This window comes from Somniosus microcephalus, chromosome 7 (assembly GCF_052327205.1).
Source record: "Somniosus microcephalus isolate GS21.2 chromosome 7, FLI_Smic_1.0, whole genome shotgun sequence".
Classification (NCBI taxonomy): Eukaryota; Metazoa; Chordata; class Chondrichthyes; order Squaliformes; family Somniosidae; genus Somniosus; species Somniosus microcephalus.
In genome coordinates this window covers 56,211,530-56,231,026 of record NC_140993.1, presented here as the reverse complement: position 1 = coordinate 56,231,026, position 19,497 = coordinate 56,211,530, and the positions used below count along the sequence as shown (strand labels likewise).

Here is a 19,497-nt window from a genome sequence, read left to right as displayed (position 1 = left end):
TCTTGTCAGTTCAGTCATGTTTACGTCGCTAAGCTGGACTAAACAGGAGACACCCCTGATGCTCTCTGGATGGAAAACATAAAATAAAAAATAATATCACTTTCAATTCTTTCACTTCAGGACCACTGCAGTGAGAAGTTAAGGAAGCTGGCCATATTTCCTTGGGGAAAGGGAAAACGTTGAAGTGATCTAATTGAGATCTTCCTGATTGTGAAGGGAACTGACAAAGTGTATTCAACCAAGTTGCTCACTACAGCGGTTTCTCTTTTTGCAGGAAGGAAAGAAGTGCCTCAGCGTGCTGAAGCAGGCAGAACCCATGAACTTCACCTTGTCCGGCTGTGTGAGCCGGCGCACATATCGGCCCAAGTACTGCGGTGTCTGCACGGACGACCGATGCTGCACTCCCCAGAAGTCAAAGACCATCGAGGTGAACTTCGACTGCCCTGACGGCCTGGGCTTCTCCAAGAACCTGATGTGGATAAACTCCTGTTTCTGCAACTTGAGGTGCAAGAACCCCAATGACATTTTTGCAGATCTGTCCTATTATCCCGACTACTCTGAAATTTCAAATTAAATTTTAAAAATTGATGCCCTTCGATTGACTGACAACAGAATTAGTGGGAAGGCTGGAAAATATATATATTTTTACCCTGGAGTAATGAAGGCAATCTCACACCTGTCATCAGTGAATGAATTGTCTAAAAAATATGAGTTCCCTATCTCAGCTCTAAGGAATTATTATTTTCTACAAAAAAAGATAAATTTATTTCATTTATGAAAATATCCAACAGTAAATGTTAGAAAAATATTATTTACTGTGATGTCACTTTAATACTTAGGTCAACCTCCAGATTCAGCGTTCCCATGGTTGCATTTCAAGCCAGTAATCTGTCTTAAAAGAGAAGTACATTCTACTGACTAGCCCTATAATTACTAAATTTTTGGTACTGGTGTCTTAAAGCCACTTTCTCAGTTTTGCTCAGTTGGTAGCAATCTCACCTCTGCGGTACAAGGCTATGGGTACAAACTCCTCCAAAACCTATTCAGGCGGAAACTTCCATGCATTGCCAAGGCAGTTCTGTACCGTTCTGCTGAGAATTTAATCTGTGTTCTTGTCTTCCCATTCACGTAAAGGATTAAGACCCAATGGTACTATTAACATCCAATGGTGTTAGCTGTGGCTCAGTGGTAGCACTTTTACCTCTGAGATAGAAGGTCATGGGTTCAAGTCGCACTCCAGAGACCTGCGTATGTAATCCAGGCTGCCACTTCAGAACAATACTGAGGGAGAGTGGCACTGTCAGAGGTGCTATCTTCCGGATGAGACGTTAAACTCTTACGTGGATGTGAAAGATCCCATAGCACTATTTTAAAGAAGAGCAGGGATGTCCCGGCTAATATTTATCCCTCAACAAACATCACTAAAAAACAGATTATCTAGTCATTGCTGTTTCGGAGATTTTGCTGTGTGCAAATTGGCTGCTGCGTTTCCTACATTACAACAGTGATTGCACTTCAAAAGTACTTCATTGACTGTAAAGCATTTTGGGATAGCCTGAAGTTGTGAAAGGTGCTACATAAATGCAAGTTTTCTTTCTTTTATTTGAAGAAGAGCAGGGACTTCTCCCAATGTCCTGGCCAACATTCCTCCCTCTACCAGTATCATCAAAAGCACACATTATTATCCAGTCATTCATCTCATTGCCGTTTGTTCAACATTGCAGACTTAGGACTGCTGTTACAGTTATCTACATAACAACAGTCAATGTACTTCAAAAATTATTAATTGGGAAGTGCTTTAAGATAGTTTACACTGAGGTCTACTGTAGCATCCAATTTGAAAGGGCCGTGCAGATCTGTCCAGACTGCGCAGGAGGCAGTGCAGTTTACGGGGGACATTGCTGTCTAGCCAAGCTCACTGAGATCAACTACGTAATTCAGCACAGACCTATAACCGTAGAATCCATAAATTCAGTATATATAGTGCAATGGGAACTTTCACATCCACCTAAGAGTTGCTTTTAACACATTATTTTATGATTTACAAATGCTAATTAGGGGCAGTTTTGGAGTGGACATTACGGCCTTCTATCTCCTGTCCCCCCTGCCTCCAATTCCCCTCCCCAGCCTCCGATTCCCCTCTCTGGTTTCCGATCCCCCTCCCTAACCTCCTATCTCTTGATCCTCGGCTTCCGATGCCCCTTCCCGGCCTCCTATCTCCCAATCACCCTGCCTCTGATTTCTCTCCCTGGCTTCTGATCCCACTCCACTTACCTGAGGTGCCATTGTGACGGTAGCAATGGCCCAGTCTTATTTTATTCTTCGCGGGTTGGTTGCTCACTCCATGCCAGCTTGATGTAATTGAGGCCTGAGGCCCAATATCATGGGAACATGGGCCTCACCATTCAGGCGCAGGGATTTTACGTCATTCTCCCCCCCTCCCCCCCCCCCCCCCCCCCCCCGGTGTGTCCAAAATTGGCGCGCCCAAATTTCTACCCTATCGTGTCCAATTCCCAGCTCCAGCATCACCATAAAAGGAAATTTTGAAGAATGCTCCTGCCCTCAATCCTCCACCCCCCAAAAAAAAATCTCTCCTCTTTTTAAGGTGCTTTCTCATACTGCGTCTAGCTCCACAAGCACCAGCAGCCTCAAATACTTCACTCAGGTTGTAGTTCTTCATGTCAGAATGCTCCCTAGACCAGGGCACCAAGAGCAACTGTAGCATCTATGCACCCTCCTTAGCCTATGGAACTGACGTCAACTATAACATTACTGTAACTGTAGCAATTAGGAAGGCAAATGGTATGTTAGCCTTTATTGCAAGGGGGTTGCAGTATAAAAGTAAAGAAGCCTTGCTGCAATTATATAGGGTTTTGGTGAGACCACACCTGGCGAATTGTGCACAGTTTGGGTCTCCTTACCTAAGGAAGGATATACTTGCATTAGAGGGAGTGCAACAAAGGTTCACTGGATTGATTCCTGGGATGAGAGGGCTGTCCTATGAGGAGAGATTGAGTAGAATGGGCCTATACTCTCTGGAGTTTAGAAGAATGAGAGGTGATCTCATTGAAACATATAAAATTATTAGAGGGCTTGACAGGGAAGATGCTGAGAGGCTGCTTCCCCTGGCTGGTGAGTTTAGAACTAGGGGTCATAGTCTCAGGATAAGAGGTTGGCCATTTGGAACTGATCTTTGAAATTCTCTAACCCAGAGGGCTGTGGATGCTCAGTCATTGAGTATATTCAACAATGAGATCGATAGATCTTTGGTCATTAAGGGAATCAAGGGATATGGACATAGGGTGAGAAAGTGGAGTTGATGTAAAGGTTTAGCCACGATCTTATTGAATGGCAGAGCAGGCTCGAGGGGCCTTATGGCCTACTCCTTCTCCTATTTCTTATGTTCGTATGTTCTAACACTGCTGTCCCAATTGAGATCAACTAGTTCAGCACAGATCTTTGATCATAGAATCCAAAAATGTAGTGAAACATAATTCCTCTTTAACAATCAAGGTTGTTCTTGGCTGTAGTGTTCTGTGGCTTGTTTTGTTCCCAGGATTAAATTCCTGTGGGGGCTTTCCTGCTGATGAGGATAGAAACATAGAAGATAGGAGCAGGAGTAGGCCATTTGGCCCCTCGAGCCTGCTCCACCATTCAATGAGATCATGGCTGATCATCCAAGTTCAGTACCCTGTCCCTGCCTTCTCCCCATATCCCTTGATCCCTTTAGCCCTAAGAAATATATCTAACTCCTTCTTGAATATATTTAATGAATTACTCCTGGCCTCAGCTGAGGATGGTCCCAAATTTTCCACTGGGGAATGGATCATAAGACAGAGATGAGGAGAATTTTTTTCTCACAGAGGGTCGTGAGTCTCTTCCTCAGAGGGCGGTGGAAGTAGAGTCTTTGAATATTTTTAAGGCAGAGGTAGATAGATTCTTGGTAAGCAAGGGGGTGAAAAGTTATCGAGGGTAGGTGGGAATGTGGAGTAATCGGATCAGCCATGATCTTAGTGAATGGCGGAGCAGGCTCGAAGGGCCGAGTGGCCTACTCCTGCTCCTAATTCGTATGCCTAAGGAGAAACTCGAGCCTGTCACTGAACCCTGCACAGCCCTTCACCTCAGTACATTTCTCACCATGCGCCTTAACTATGTCCAGACGCTCAGCTCTTAACAGGTCTGCGTAAAATTGCTTGCCCATTTTTTTGAAGGGATCCTTAACCCGCTTAAAATAAATGGGACAGTGGCTGAATTGAAATAGAACCCAAAGGAACTTGCTGCAAATACTCAGCAGGTCAGGCAGCCTCCGTGGAGAGAGAAAAACAGAGTTAACGTTTCAGATCTGTGACCCTTCATCAGTTCTGACGAAGGGTCACATACCTGAAACGTTAACACTGTTTTTCCCTCTCCACGGATGCTGCCTGACCTGCTGAGTGTTTCCAGCATTTTCTGTTGTTATTTCAGATTTCCAACATCTGCAGTATTTTGCTATTGACCCAAAGGAACTTACAACAAATGCTTTTAGCAGTGTGCCCAGATGAGATCAACCTCCTTTGAGTTTAAAAAGGGAAAAAAGCTTTCAATTACATAGCACTTTGTCACCCTGAAGTGTCACAGCCAGTGCATTAGTTTGAAGTGAGTGACTGTTTTCTGGACAAACATTTATAAAGGTCAGATTTTTTATCTTTATAGGAGCTTCTCATTTACAGATAAGTCATCTAGAGGAGAACTAAAAAAAAGTAATATCTATATATTTTCCTCTAGCCACTTGCAACGTGTCCTGAAGTGAATCCCTGCAGCTAAAATGACATGATTTGGTCACAAGATCATGCCTTCAGCCATGACACCAGCAACTTGCAAAACTAAAGGGAGATACAAACAGAATAAAATTGTCCATTATCCCCATGAACCCTTAGCTATGCGTAATATAAAGAATAATATGTGTTGGAAAGGGTCAAGAGAGTTGCAGAGTTCAGACAATGTTATCAAAGTATACATGAGAAAGCACAGAATGAGAAAAGACCTTGCAGTCCATTAAGGTCCTATTTGCCATGGTCTGCAAGGACATTTTCTGCAACATGCTCACCTCACAAAGCACCTCTTCCTTTAAAGTGACATCCATTAGGGATTTGCACGAACCAGTAATCTCCTCTCCTTGACAAAAAGCCAACTTTCACCAGGGTTGCTTTAGTCCATGGCCAAAGCCAGCACTGAATAATAAATAACTAAAATGTGTGCAGTTGAGACATATAGGACTTTCGGTAAACGTGAGATGGTGTCTCCTATAGATGAACAGTGATGTGCATTGTTATTCCTATAATAAAGGTGCTGTATGATTCATTATTTTAGATTTTAAGGTACAACATGGTGCTGATCAATCACTTCTTTACTTTTGAAGAAAGTAACTCCTTGGGCAAGTGCTTTAGCCCCAGTTCATGTCCTGGTGGATTTTTTGGAGATAGTGGAGGCAGTAATACAATTATTGCTAAAGACATAAACAGCATATGGAATAACCACCCAAAGAAACCTCCTTGGTGCTGTCACCTTGATAAGTGTGATCCATCTTTTGGCCCAAACAATCCCTATGTCTGTGATTTCCTACAGGATGCCAAAAAGTCTAATCTTTAACATAGAAGGTACCCTCCTCCCCCAAGTCTCGCAATGGGGTGACAATAATGACTAGATTTTTCAGTTGAGTTTTATAGTGGGCAACCCAAACTTCAAGCTTGAGCCACGATTTCCACCACTCACCCCCAGTAAAAGATGACAATCTAAGAATGGACAGCACCCAGCGATCGATAGCACAGTGGTAAACAAAAAAAAAACATTTTGTTGAAAATAAAATAATGAATGTGAGTTGTGGGTGAAAGCTGATCATACATGGTGCTTCTTTCCCCCTCCCCTCAATTACCTTCTCCTTAAAGCCCATGTGGTGAATTAGTTGCACTGCTCAATATCATGGTGCTGCAACACAGAATGAAAGAGAAATGAAACAAAAAAAGTGTATAATTTTTGTTATCAGGGATACAGTACTATATATGTAAAGGAATGCTTTAATGAAGAAAATCTATTTAATTCCACTTATAAGAGTCCTTATGATATTAAAGATACAATTTGAAAAGTAACGTGTGAGATTTTGTTATTTTAAGGTACTTAAGAACATATGAATTCTCAAAAATAGGAAAAGGTCCTTAAAGTTTAGTCCTTATTTAGTGATTAACTTGACTTGCCCTTTCATCATAACCCCAATGCTAACTCTCGCCAGAAATGCATAAAACTGTCGCTTGAACCCATTTATACTGCACCCTGCAGTGACTTACCCTGGTAACACATTCAACAGTTCCATTACCGTTCGGGTGCCTAAATTCTGTCCAATTTCCCTCCTTTCTTCTAACTCCCAGATTTTTAAACTTGTGTTCCCTGGTACTTCAAACTGTCAATATAGTGAACAATTTCCTTCACAATCCTGGAAAATTAAATAGATCACAAAGTCTCTTTTCCAAAGCTCAACTCCCTTAAGTTTTCTTCAGCACTTACACACACTTGTTAACAGGTCCATCTTTGTTGTTTATCTCGGTACCTTCTGAATGACATTCATATCCTGCCTATGATTATTCAAAAAGCATTTGATAAGGTGCCACACAAGAGGTTATTACACAAAATAAGTGATCATGAGATTTGGGGTAATATGTTAACATGGATTGAGGATTGGTTAACGGACAGAAAACAGAGAGTAGGAGTAAATGGGTCATTTTCGGGTTGGCAGGCTGTAACTAGTGGGGTACTGCAAGGATCAGTGATTTGGGCCTCAGCTATTTACAATCTATGTCAATGTCTTAGATGAGGGGACTGTGTGTAATGTATCCAAGTTTGCTGATGATACAAAATTAAGTGGGAAAGTAAGCTGTGAGGAGGACGCAAGGAAACTGCAAAGGGATTTAGACAGTTTAAGTGATTGGGCAAGGACGTGGCAGATGGAATGTAATGTGGAGAAGTGTGAAGTTATCCATTTTGGTAGGAAAAATAGAAAAGCAGAATATTTTTTAAATGGTGAGAGACTGGGAAATGTTAGCATTCAGAAGGACCTGGGTGTTCTTGTACACAAATCACAGAATGTTAACATGCAGGTACAGCAAGCAATTAGGAAAGCAAATGGTATGTTAACCTTTATTACAAAGGGATTAGGGTATGAGCTAAGAAGTCTTACTACAATTATATAGGGCCTTGGTGAGACCACACCTGGAGTACTATGTACAGATTTGGTCTCCTTACCTAAAGAAGGAAATACTTGCCTTAGAGGGAGTGCAGCCTAGGTTTACCAGGCTGATTCCAGGGATGGGGGGATTGTCCCATGAGGAGAGATTGAGTAGAATAGGCCTATTTTCCATAGAGTTTAGAAGAATGAGAGGTGATCTCATTGAAAAGTAGAATAATCGTAAGGGGTTTGACAGCGTAGATGCTGGGAGGATGTTTCCCCTGGCTGGGGTGTCTAGAACCAGGGGTCACAGTCTCAGAATAAGGGGTCGGCCATTTAGGACTGAGATGAGGAGAAATTTCTTCACTTAAAGGGTTGTGAATCTTTGGAATTCTTTACCCCAGAGGGCTGTGGATGCTCAGTCGTTGAGTATATTCAATACAGAGATCGATAGATTTTTGATACTAAGGGAATCAAGGGATATGGGGATAGTGCAGGAATGTGGAGTTAAGCTAGAAGATCAGTCTTGATCTTATTGAATGGCGGAGCAAGCTCGAAGCAACAACTGGCCTATTCCTGCTCCTATTTCTTATGTACTTAGGTTCTTATTAGGCAACCAGAACTGCTCACAGTAGTTTTGGTGGCATCCCACGATCACCACATATAACTACAATATTTAGATGTGTGCTCGATCCCTCTGTTAATGTATTCAGTACCTTAATTGACTTTTCCATTGAAGCGAAGCAATGAAGTGATGGTATCAGACTTATCCACTATAACCAGCTCCTCTTGACATTCAATGGCATTAGCATCGCCGAGTCCCTTACCGTCATTATCCTGGGAGGAGTGTGATGGAATATTCTGCACTTACCTGGATGCGTACAGCTGCAATAACACTCAAGAAGCTTATCACCATCCAGGTCAAAGCAATCCACTGGATTGACACCTCATCCACTAGCCTAAACATCCACTCCCTCCACCACTAGCGTACCGTGGCTGCAGTGTGTACTATCTACAGGATACACTACAGCAACTCACCAATGCTTCTTCAGCAGCACCTCCCAACACATGGCCTTCACCAGCTCGAAGGATAAGGGCAGCAGGTGCATGGGATCACTGTCATAGAATCATAGAATCGTTACAGTAGGAGGCCATTTGGCCCATTGAGCCCATGCCGGCTCTCTGCAAAAGCACTTCAGCTAGTCCCAATCCCCCACCCTTTCTCCATAGCCTTGTAAAGTTTTTTCTTTCAGGTACTTATCTAATTCCCTTTTGAAAGCCACGATTGAATCTGCCTCCATCACCCTTTCAGGCAGTGCATTCCAGATCATGACCACTCGCTGCATAAAAAAGTTTTCTCTCATGTCGCTTTTCGACCTTCTACCAATCACCTTAAATCTGTGTCCTCTGGTTCACGACCCTTCCGCCAATGTTTCTATCTACTCTGTCTAGACCCCTCATGATTTTGAACACCTCTATCAAATCTCCTCTCAACCTTCTCTTCTCTAAGGAGAACCTAATTTTCTCCAGTGTAGCCATGTAACTGAAGTCCCTCATCCCTGGAATCATTCTCTTAAATCTTTTCTGCACTTCTAAAGCCATCACATCCTTCCTAAAGTGTGGTGCCCAGAATTGGACACAATACTCGAGTTGTGGCCGAACCAGTGTTTTATAAAGGTTCATTATAATTTCCTTGTTTTTGTACTCTTTGCCTCTATTTATAAAGCCCAGGATCCCGTATGGTTTTATAACTGCTTTCTCAACATGTCCTGTCACCTTCAATGATTTGTGTACATATACCCCAGGTCTCTCTGTTCTTGCACCCCCTTTAGAATTGTATCTTTTAGTTTATATTGCCTCTCCTCGTTCTTCCTACCAAAATGTATCACTTCACACTTTTCTGCATTAAACTTCATCTACCACATGCCTGCCCATTCCACCAGCCTGTCTATGTCCTCTTGAAGTCTATCACTATCCTCCTCACTGTTCACTATACTTCCAAGTTTTGTGTCATCTGCAAATTTTGAAATAGTGTCCTTTACACCTAAGTCCAAATCATTAATATATATCAAGAAAAGCAGTGGTCCTAGAACCAATCCCTGAGGAACACCACTGTATATCTTGCTTCAGTCCGAAAAACAACCGTTCACCACTACTCTGTTTTCTGTCACTTAGCCAATTTCGTATCCATGCTGCCACTGTCCCTTTTATTACATGGGCTTCAACTTTGCTGCCAAGCCTATTATGTGGCACGTTATCAAATGCCTTTTGGAAGTCCATGTATACCACATCAACTGCATTGCTCTTATCAACCCTCTCTGATACCTCATCAAAAAATTCAATTAAGTTGGTTAAACACGATTTGCCTTTAACAAATCCTTGCTGACTTCCCTTAATTAATCCACACTTGTCCAAGTGACTGTTAATTTTGTCGTTATCATTTCTAAAAGCTTCCCCACTACCGAGGTTAAGCTGACTGGCCTGTCACCTCTAACTTCCCCTCCAAGTCACATACCATCCCAACTTGGATATACATCGTTGTTCCTTCATCGTCACTGGGTCAAAATTAGGAACTCCCTATGTAACGGCAATGTGGGAGCAGCTTTACCACACAGACTGCAGTGGTTCAAGTACAAGGCCCACCACCACGTTCTCAGGGCAACTAGAGACGGGCAATAAATGCCAGCCTTGCCAGTGACGCCCACATCAGAAGAATGAATTTTTAATAAGCCTAGATCTCTTTCTTGATCAGCATTGTTCTATTTAAACAAGCTTCCTTTTTAGGTTCCTTGCTCCCATACTAATTATTTTACACTTATCAATGAACTGCATTTGCCACCTACTGTCCCAATAACCCAGCAGATCCAAATATTCTGAATATGGTTGCATTCTTCCTCATTATTTGCTGTCTCCTATTTTGCTATCTGGAAATTTGACAATTTCATACCCTGTTCCAAGTCATAGTAGGTGTCAGCTGTGGCTCAATGGTAGCACTCTTGCTTCCGAATCGGCTGGTTGTGGGTTCAAGAGTCACTTCAATGACTTGCAGTACTGAGGAAATGCTGCACTGTTGGAAAGGCCATCTTTCAGAAGAAATGTTAAATCAAGGCCCCAGTTGCCCGCTCAGACTGGACATAAAAGATTCCATAGCACTATTCAATAATGAGCAGAGGGCTTCTCCCTAGTGTCCTGGCCACTATTATCCCTCAACCAACATCACTAAAACAGATTATCTGGTAATTTGTCGTTAGTTTGTGGGACCTTGCTGTGCTCAAATAAGCTGCCACATTTCCTACATTACAACAGTAGCTACACTTCAAAAGTACTAGATTGGCTGTAAAGCACTTTGGGATGTCCTGAGGTCGTGAAAGGTGCTATATAAATGCAATCTTTCTTTTAATGCTGCATTTGAAAACATTTTGCAAGTTTTCCACTTGCAAAGCCACAAGTAACCCATTTGATTTAATGGATTGCTGTTTGCATTACAGTTGGAAAACCTAGGTCTGCATGTCATAATGCACCACGTCCACAGTCACATGTCATTTGTCACTTTGATTAGGGCTGTTTCAGTGCAGGGACAGAAAACTGGTGGGAGATTCAAAGATGGAATTACAGGAAAGATAGACACTGATTTGAGAAGCAACAAGTTCAAGAACTTGAGAGGAAGGGGTGGTTGGAGATGGGGCGGTAGTTTGCAAGGAGTCGAGGTTGGGTTTTTTGAGGAGGTGGTGATGATGTTTTTGAAAGTGAGACGGACAGTACCAGAGGTGAGGGAACCATTTACAACATGAGCTAGCATGGGGGACAGGAGCCAATGGAGCACAAGTCTCATGGACAAGATGCGCTCAGATAGGGCGTGAGGAGAGATAGGAGAGAAGCTGGAGATTGTAGACAGGTCTAGGATTTGTAAGGGTTAATTTTCAAAGATCCAGCATCATTTTTGACATCTTCAGAGAGGGCAGGTTGGTGTCATTGAAACAAGGAGGGGGTTGACACTGACCAGTGATCTCAATGGAAATAAAAATCGGGAGATGTAAAATGGGCTGCTGATTCGCTATCTCTCGTATTACATACACTATTGCACAAAGTCAAAATTACTCTGTGAATGAGACTGAGCAAGAATTGCAGGAGTTATTTTTATTTACAGTAATAGCACAATAAATTGATTAGTAAATTTGCAAATCCTTATTGTTACTTGACATTGCAACAATCTTGCAATCAGTATCTTGACTTTTCACAGCTTTTGCTCATCTTTATCATTATCCAATCCTCCTACTGACTAGGTCCATTAAATGTTTTAAAAACCCACTGCTTATACTAACCTTTTCATCCTCATTAACCACAATAGACACTTTTGCCTTTTAACTGCTTCTGATTAGCTTTGAATTAATTTTATTAGCAGTCACATCAACATTTCCCCACCTTTCTACTGTAAATCTTCCAACCATAGAATCAGAGCGCAGAAGGCCATTCGGCCCATTATGACTGTGCCGGCTCTGTGAAAGAGCTATCCAATTAGTCCCACTCCCCGTTCCCCAAAAGCCCTGCAAATAATTCCTTTTCAAGTATGTATCTATTACTCTTTTGAAAGTTACTATTGAAACTGCTATACCACCCTTTCAGTAGTGATTTTCCCTCTTTTAATCATTTTTTAAGTCCCTTAAAATCTGCTATTCAGAATCCAATAATTTTGTGTCAGTCTCCTTTCCTTTTCGTAGAACCTCATAAATGTGTCAGTTCTAATGATATGACCACAGATCGAGGTAGTCTCCTACTTTTACTATATTTGGAATTGTTTTTTATTCTTATCCTGAAAATTTCAGTTTCTGTATTTCAGATTACTTTCGCAGGAGTACTCTTAGCTGCTTACAATCTTGAAAGTATATTCACTGGCCCCACAATCTAGATGATATTGTGCCCAGAAACAAAACAGAAAAGTTTGTGCATCCATAGGATGTTTCGTGTCTTTGGAAAGCAGTAATGTCACATCAGACCTCATTTCAAGCTTTAACCATCAACTGAATTTGAGTAGAAGAACTGAATAACTACAACATTTACAGATAACTATGCTAATCTCTATGAAGTGAACCTTAGCTCAGTGGTAATATTCCCACCTTTTGAGTTGTAAAGTTATGGGTTCAAATCCCACTCCAGACAACCCTGACAAGTGGAATTGAGAGTTCTGGACTCTGAATTTTGGGTTGACATCCAGCGGGGTACTTGAGTCCAATATGACAGGAGTGCCCACCCCATCGAGCAGATTAGAGGTCAGGTCTCAGGATACAGGGTTAACATCCAGTGGAGTACTCAGATTTGATGGGAGTGGAAGAGTAGAGACGGTGCTCCCACAATGGCGTTAGGTAGGAAATTTCAGGATATAAACCCAGTGATATACCTATCAATTCATCCAATGAAAAGCGACGAGTTAAGAAAGTAACTATAGGTTTTTATTGGCTAAATAACAGAGCCCACCCTCGTGGGTGATCGGATACAACAAGGAGGAATGCCAGCCAGTCGACTACCTTTATACCTGGGCAGGTAGGTGGAGTCATGGGCGGAGTCAGCAGTGGTCAGCCCAGGTATAGCAGCGTGACAAGAGGCGACCTCGTATAGTGATACAACAGTGTGAACAGTGATAACCATAGAGTAACGATATAACAGTGATAACTATAGTGTAACGATAGTGAACGATAAAAGTGGTTTACCACATTCACCCCTTGTTTAGATTTGAGTCCGGCGGGGTGAAGTGTACTACCAGTTCTGGTATGTCAGTCTGTCCGGAGGCCTCATAAGCCTTTCTGATCGTCGCAGCGGCGGTGTTGCATTATCCGGTGTTAATGCTGGTGTCTGCGTGGTCGGCGAAGGCTCGTGGGGTTCCGGCATGCCGTCTACCTGGTCTGGAATTGGGGGGGTGGTGGGGGGGGGGTGAAGGAGGTGTCTCCGGAGTGCCCGAGGGTGCGAGGTCTCGTAAGGAGACTGTGTCCTCCCGCCCGTCTGGGTATGCCACATAGGCGTACTGAGGGTTGGCGTGCAGGAGGTCCACCCTCTCGACCAGGGGGTCCGTTTTATGGGCCCTCACGTGCTTTCGCAGCAAGACGGGCCCCGGAGAGGTCAGCCAGGTTGGTAGCGTGGTTCCCGTAGTCGACTTCCTGGGGAAAGCAAACATTCGTTCATGGGGGGTGGCGTTGATGGCAGTGCAAAGTAGTGACCGGGTGGAATGCAGCGCTGCCGGGAGGACTTCCTGACAGCGGGATGTTGGGAGGCCCTTAGACTTTAAGGCTAAGAGGACGGCCTTCCATAGCGTCGCGTTCTCTCTTTCTACCTGGCCGTTCCCTCGGGGGTTGTAGCTGGTGGTCCTGCTTGCAGCAATACCTCTCGCTAGTAGGAACTGACGGAGTTCCTCGCTCATGAAGGAGGAGCCCCGGTCACTATGTATATAGTTTGGGAACCCGAACAAGGCGAAAAGGTCGTTCAGGCATTTAATGACCGTGGTACTGGTCATGTCTGGGCAGGGGAAGGCAAAGGGGAAACGGGAGTACTCATCAACAATGTTGAGGAAGTACACATTACGGTCAGAGGACGGGAGGGGCCCCTTAAAGTCGATGCTCAGGCGCTCGAAGGGGCGGGTGGCCTTGATCAGGCTTGCTCTGTCCGGCCTAAAGAAGTGCGGTTTGCACTCGGCACAGGTCTGGCAGTTCCTGGTCATGGTCCTGACCTCCTCGATGGAGTAGGGCAGGTTGCGGACCTTAATGAAGTGGTAAAGTCTGGTGACCCCGGGGTGGCAGAGGTCGTTGTGGAGGGTCTGAAGTCTATCACTTTGCGCGCTGGCGCATGTAATTCGTGACAGAGCATCAGGGGGTTCGTTCAGCCTACCTGGCCGGTACAAGATATCATAATCGTAGGTGGAGAGCTCGATTCTCCACCTCAAGATCTTGTCATTCTTGATTTTGCCCCTCAGCTTGTTATTAAACATAAAAGCGACCGAACGTTGGTTGGGAAGGAGGGTAAATCGTTTGCCTGCCAGGTAGTGCCTCCAGTGTCGTACCGCCTCCACAATCGCCTGGGCCTCCTTCTCGACCGACGAGTGTCGGATCTCAGGGCCCTGTAGGGTCCTTGAGAAGAAGGCCACCGGTCTCCCCTCCTGGTTAAGGGTGGCGGCTAGGGTGAAGTCGGATGCATCGCTCTCGACTTGGAAGGGGATGGACTCATCCACTGCGTGCATAGTGGCCTTGGCAATGTCTCCCTTAATGAGGGAGAAGGCTGCGCACGCTTCCTCCGTAAGGGGGAAGGATGTGGACTTCATGAGGGGTCTGGCTTTGTCCGCATAATTGGGCACCCATTGGGCATAGTAGGCGAATAGCCCCAGGGTTCTCTTCAGTGCCTTTGGACAGTGGGGGAGGGGTAGCTCCATGAGGGGGCGCATTCTTTCGGGGTCGGGGCCGATGACTCCGTTCTCTACTACACAGCCGAGGATGGCAAGGCGCGAGGTGTTAAACACACATTTATCCTTATTGTAGGTGAGGTTCAGCCGTTGGGCCGTACGGAGGAATCTCTCCAGATTAACGTCGTGGTCCTGCCGGTCGCGGCCGCAGATGGTGACGTTATCTAGATAGGGGAACGTGGCGTGCAGCCCGTTCTGGTCAACCATCCGGTCCATCTCCCTTTGGAAGACCGAAACCCCGTTGGTGACGCCGAAGGGAACCCTAAGGAAGTGGTAGAGGCGGCCGTTCGCCTCGAAGGCTGTATACTGGCGGTCCTCAGGGCGGATAGGGAGTTGGTGATAGGCCGACTTAAGGTCGATGGTGGAGAATACCCGGTACTGCGCAATCTGATTGACCATATCAGATATGCGGGGAAGGGGGTATGCGTCCAGCTGGGTGTACCTGTTTATGGTCTGGCTGTAGTCGATGACCAGGCGGTTTTTACTGCCGGTCTTAACGACCACGACCTGGGCACGCCAGGGGCTGGTGCTCCCCTCGATGATGTCCTCCTTCAGGAGACGCTGCACCTCAGAGCTAATGAAAGCTCTGTCCCCGGCGCTGTACCGCCTGCTCTTGGTAGCGACGGGTTTGCAGTCGGGGGTGAGGTTAGCGAACAGGGAAGGTGGCGGGCCCTTGAGGGTGGATAGGCCGCAGGTGTTACGCGGTGGGCGGTTTAAAATCTGCTGGTTGTCGACTGTGAGTGGGGGGGAGGGGTCCGCCGTATGCTAGCGTGACGCTTTGGAGGTGGGATTGGAAGTCTAGGCCTAGTAGGACGGCAGCGCATAGCTGGGGCAGGACGAGGAGTTTAAAATTTTTATACTCCGTACCCTTAACCGACAGGGTCACAACACAGCAGCCGCTGATGTCTGTGGCGTGTGACCTCGATGCCATCGAGATCCGGTTGCGCGTTGGCAGGACAGGGAGGGAGTAGTGGCTCACCGTGTCTGGGTGGATGAAGCTCTCCGTGCTTCCGCTGTCGAACAGGCAGGTCGTGGCGTGGCCGTTTACTTTGATGTCCATCATCGACTTGGACAGGTGATGCGGGCGGGCCTGGTCCAGTGTGACGGAGGCTAGTGTATAGCTGAGCGAGTTGTTGTAGTCTGTGGTTGAGGCGGTAGTCGGGTCTAGAGGCACGGTGGCGGTCGGGCGTGGTGGGTAAAATGGCGTCTCCCACGAGGTTGGACAAAATGGCGGAGAAGATGGCTGCCCCCATAACTCACATGAGGCACTGCTGGTGTCGGTTGCCTGTATCAAAGATGGCCGCCCCATGACTCACATGTGGGGATGCTGGCCTCTGTTGTCTTGAAGGAAGATGGCCGCCCCCACAGCTCGCATGAGGCACTGCTGGCCTCTGATGATCCACCTCTGCAGGCCTTAGCGAAGTGGCCTTTCTTCATGCAGTTTGAGCAGGTAGAGTTCCTGGCTGGGCAGCGCGACCTCGGGTGTTTCGCCTGGCCGCAGAAGAAGCAGCCGGCGACCCGATCGCGGGGGTCCGATGTCGGAGCCGGTACCGGGGGTGGCGGTCTCGATCGGGTCCGGGACGCCGACGCTGAGGTAGGTCCCAGGGGGGTTGCTGCGGGGGGTATCGCGGTCGGGGTCGGTCCCAAGTCCCAGGGTTGCGAGTTACAGTACCTTGAGTATGCCTCGAGGTCCCGATGGGCCACCTCTAGAGAGAGAGCGAGGGCTGCAGCTTTGTCCAGGTCGAGGTCCCTTGCTTCCAGTAGTCTTTACCGTGAGTAGTCGGACCGCAGGCCTTTCACGAAGGCATCGCGGACATTGTCTTCAGTATTTTCTGCCGCCGTTACCGCTTTAAAGTTACAGTCTCTGCCGAGTGCTTGTAGCACCCGTAAAAATTCCTCCACGGGCTCTCCTGGCTGTTGCGGGCGGGATCTTAGGAGGTGTCTGGCATACATGGAATTTACCGGGGTTTGGTACTGTCTTTTCAGCCAGTTGATGGCGTCCTCGTATGTTTTAAGGTCCCGGATGAGTGCGAATACTTTAGGGCTCACTTGGGCGTTCAGAACTCTTAGCATGGATTTCTGAGGCACGCCGGATTCTCCCAGGTAGGCTTTGAAGCAGCTCAGCCAGTGTTCGAAGTCGCGGGCTGAGTTTGCTGCCTGTGGGTTTAGATCCAGGTACGGTGGTCTGAGGGCTCGCAGCCAGGCCGGCTGCTGTGGCTGTTGTAGCTGGGCATCTGGCTGGTCGCTTGGCTGGTCGTTTGACTGCTCAGGTGTCGACATTTTAAAATTTAGCCAATAAAATTGATATACCTATCAATTCATCCAATGAAAAGCGACGAGTTAAGAAAGTAACTATAGGTTTTTATTGGCTAAATAACAGAGCCCACCCTCGTGGGTGATCGGATACAACAAGGAGGAATGCCAGCCAGTCGACTACCTTTATACCTGGGCAGGTAGGTGGAGTCATGGGCGGAGTCAGCAGTGGTCAGCCCAGGTATAGCAGCGTGACAAGAGGCGACCTCGTATAGTGATACAACAGTGTGAACAGTGATAACCATAGAGTAACGATATAACAGTGATAACTATAGTGTAACGATAGTGAACGATAAAAGTGGTTTACCACACCCAGTGACAATGAACTAACAGCAATAATATGCCCAAGTCTCTTCCTTGTTGCAGCCACAGTGTCAATATAGCTGGCCCTATTCAGCTTCTGGTTAATGGGGATCCCTCAAATGTTGATGGTGGGGAAACTCTGATGTTGGTGCCACTGAAAGTCATGGGGAAATGCCTGGACTTCCCTCTTGTTGGAGATGGTCACTACTCAGCCATTATCTGCTAATTATGCCCACTACTGGCCAGCCTAAGCCTGGATATTATCCTGCTGTTGGCTATCATGGGCTGCTTCTTTATCAGAGGAATGGTCAGTGAACAGCACAACTCCTGACCTTATGACGGAAGGAAGGTCATTGATGAAGCAGCTGAGGATGATTGGGCCGAGAATACTTTCCAGAGGAACTTTTGACAGGATGCCCTGAGGTCACAATGGCGAGTCTTTTGTCAAATACCTCCCTTTACATCAGATACAATCCAGTGGCTTAAGACAGTATAACTGGCAACTTTGAAATTGACAATGCAAATAGTTAGCACTTTTTGGCTGATATAAACGACTGTGCATTTTAAGCGTGGATGTTTAAGTGGTGGGGATTGTACCACTACCTTCTAGATTCTATGTCAACCAATTCAGATTCAGATTAGATTTATTTGCCATATGTAACAAGTACAATGGAATGCTTGTTCCCCGTAGGGACGCGTCAGCTATACATACAGCTTCCCGGATGTATGTTGTAAAATATTTCCGGATACAAGCTTTATTTTCAGTACCAGCCTTTCCCAAGGAACTGCATCAAAGTCTTTACTGAAATCCAAGTAGATCACATGCACTGACTTACCTCAATCAAGGTCCTTTGTCACACCTTATAAGGAAGCCACCAAGTTAAGATTGGCAAGACTTCCCTTTCATCAACCCATATTTTCTTTTTGGTGTGGTCAGAATCATTTGCTCATCACCCCAATAGTGTGCTAGATAGTCACAAAGTGGTAACATTCTTAAAAAACACTATTGTAGGGTTTGTTGCATATCCTGGTCTATTCAGTCTTGTAGTTCCTCCCCCAACCACTTTGCATTGCCGCTGTGAACTCCTATTGCAGTATCTGTGCTATCTCAGATATAACCTCAATCTTATTCAGAGTGCTCTCAAGACCTCTTTGGTTCAAACAAGAAGTGTTTATATAGCGCCTTTAATGTAGTAAAACGTCCCAAGGCGCTTCACGGGAGTGTTATAAGACAAAAAATGTGACACCAAGCCACATAATGAGAAATTAGGGCAGGTGACTAAAATTACTCTTCGACCAAGCTTTTGAAGGAGCGACTTAAAGGAGGAAAGAGAGGTATAGATGTTTAGGAAGGGAATTCCAGAGCTATTCACAATATATATTAAAGGATCTGGACGAGGGAACTAGATGCAGTATCTCCAAGTTTGCAGACGACACAAAGCTGGGTGGGCGTGTGTGCCGTGAGGAGGCTGCAGAGAAACTCCAGTATGATTTGGACAGGTTGGGTGATTGGGCAGAAGCATGGCAGATGCAATATAACATGGATAAATGCGAGGTTATGCACTTTGGTGTCAAAAACAGGAAGGCAGATTATCTGAATGGCAATAGATTGGGAGAAGGGCAAGTGCAACGAGACCTGGGCGTCCTTGTGCACCAGTCGCTGAAAGTAAGCATGCAGGTGCAGCAAGCGGTTAAGGCGGCAAATGGTATGTTGGCCTTCATAGCAAGAGGATTTGAGTACAGGAACAAGGATGTCTTGCTGCAGTTGTACAGGGCCTTGGTGAGACCACATTGTGTGCAGTTTTGGTTGCCTTATCCGAGGATGTTCTTGCCATGGAAGGAGTGCTGATACTTGGGATGGCAGGAATGACGTATGAGGAGAGATTGAGTCAATTGGGCTTGTACTTGCTGGAGTTTAGAAGAATGAGCGGGGATCTCATCGAAACCTATAAAATTCTAACAGGACTAGACGCTGGAAGGATGTTCCCGATGGTCAGGGAGTCCAGAACCAGGGGTCACAGTCTAAGGATAAGGGGTAAGCCATTTAGTATAGAGATGAGGAATTTCTTCACCCAGAGTGGTGAACCTGTGGAATTCTCTACCAAAGGCAGCAGTAGAGGCCAATTCATTAAATATATTCAAGAAAGGAGTTGGATATATTTCTTAAGGCTAAAGGGATCAAGGGATATGGAGAAGGCAGGAACAGGGTACTGAATTTGGATGATCAGCTATGATCTCATTGAAT

At 45.6% G+C, this 19,497-nt stretch overlaps 1 protein-coding gene across 1 annotated transcript in view; it reads left to right on the top strand.

The window, feature by feature from the left end:
- The window catches only part of ccn4b (cellular communication network factor 4b), a 117,896-nt gene extending 111,775 nt beyond the window's left edge, over positions 1-6,121 (top strand). Inside the window, exon 5 of the mRNA XM_085992481.1 lies at positions 275-6,121. Coding sequence (XP_085848607.1) covers positions 275-574 — 300 coding nt within the window. The 3' untranslated portion in view covers positions 575-6,121. The remainder of the gene's footprint in view (positions 1-274) is intronic.
- Positions 6,122-19,497: the final 13,376 nt, after the last annotated feature.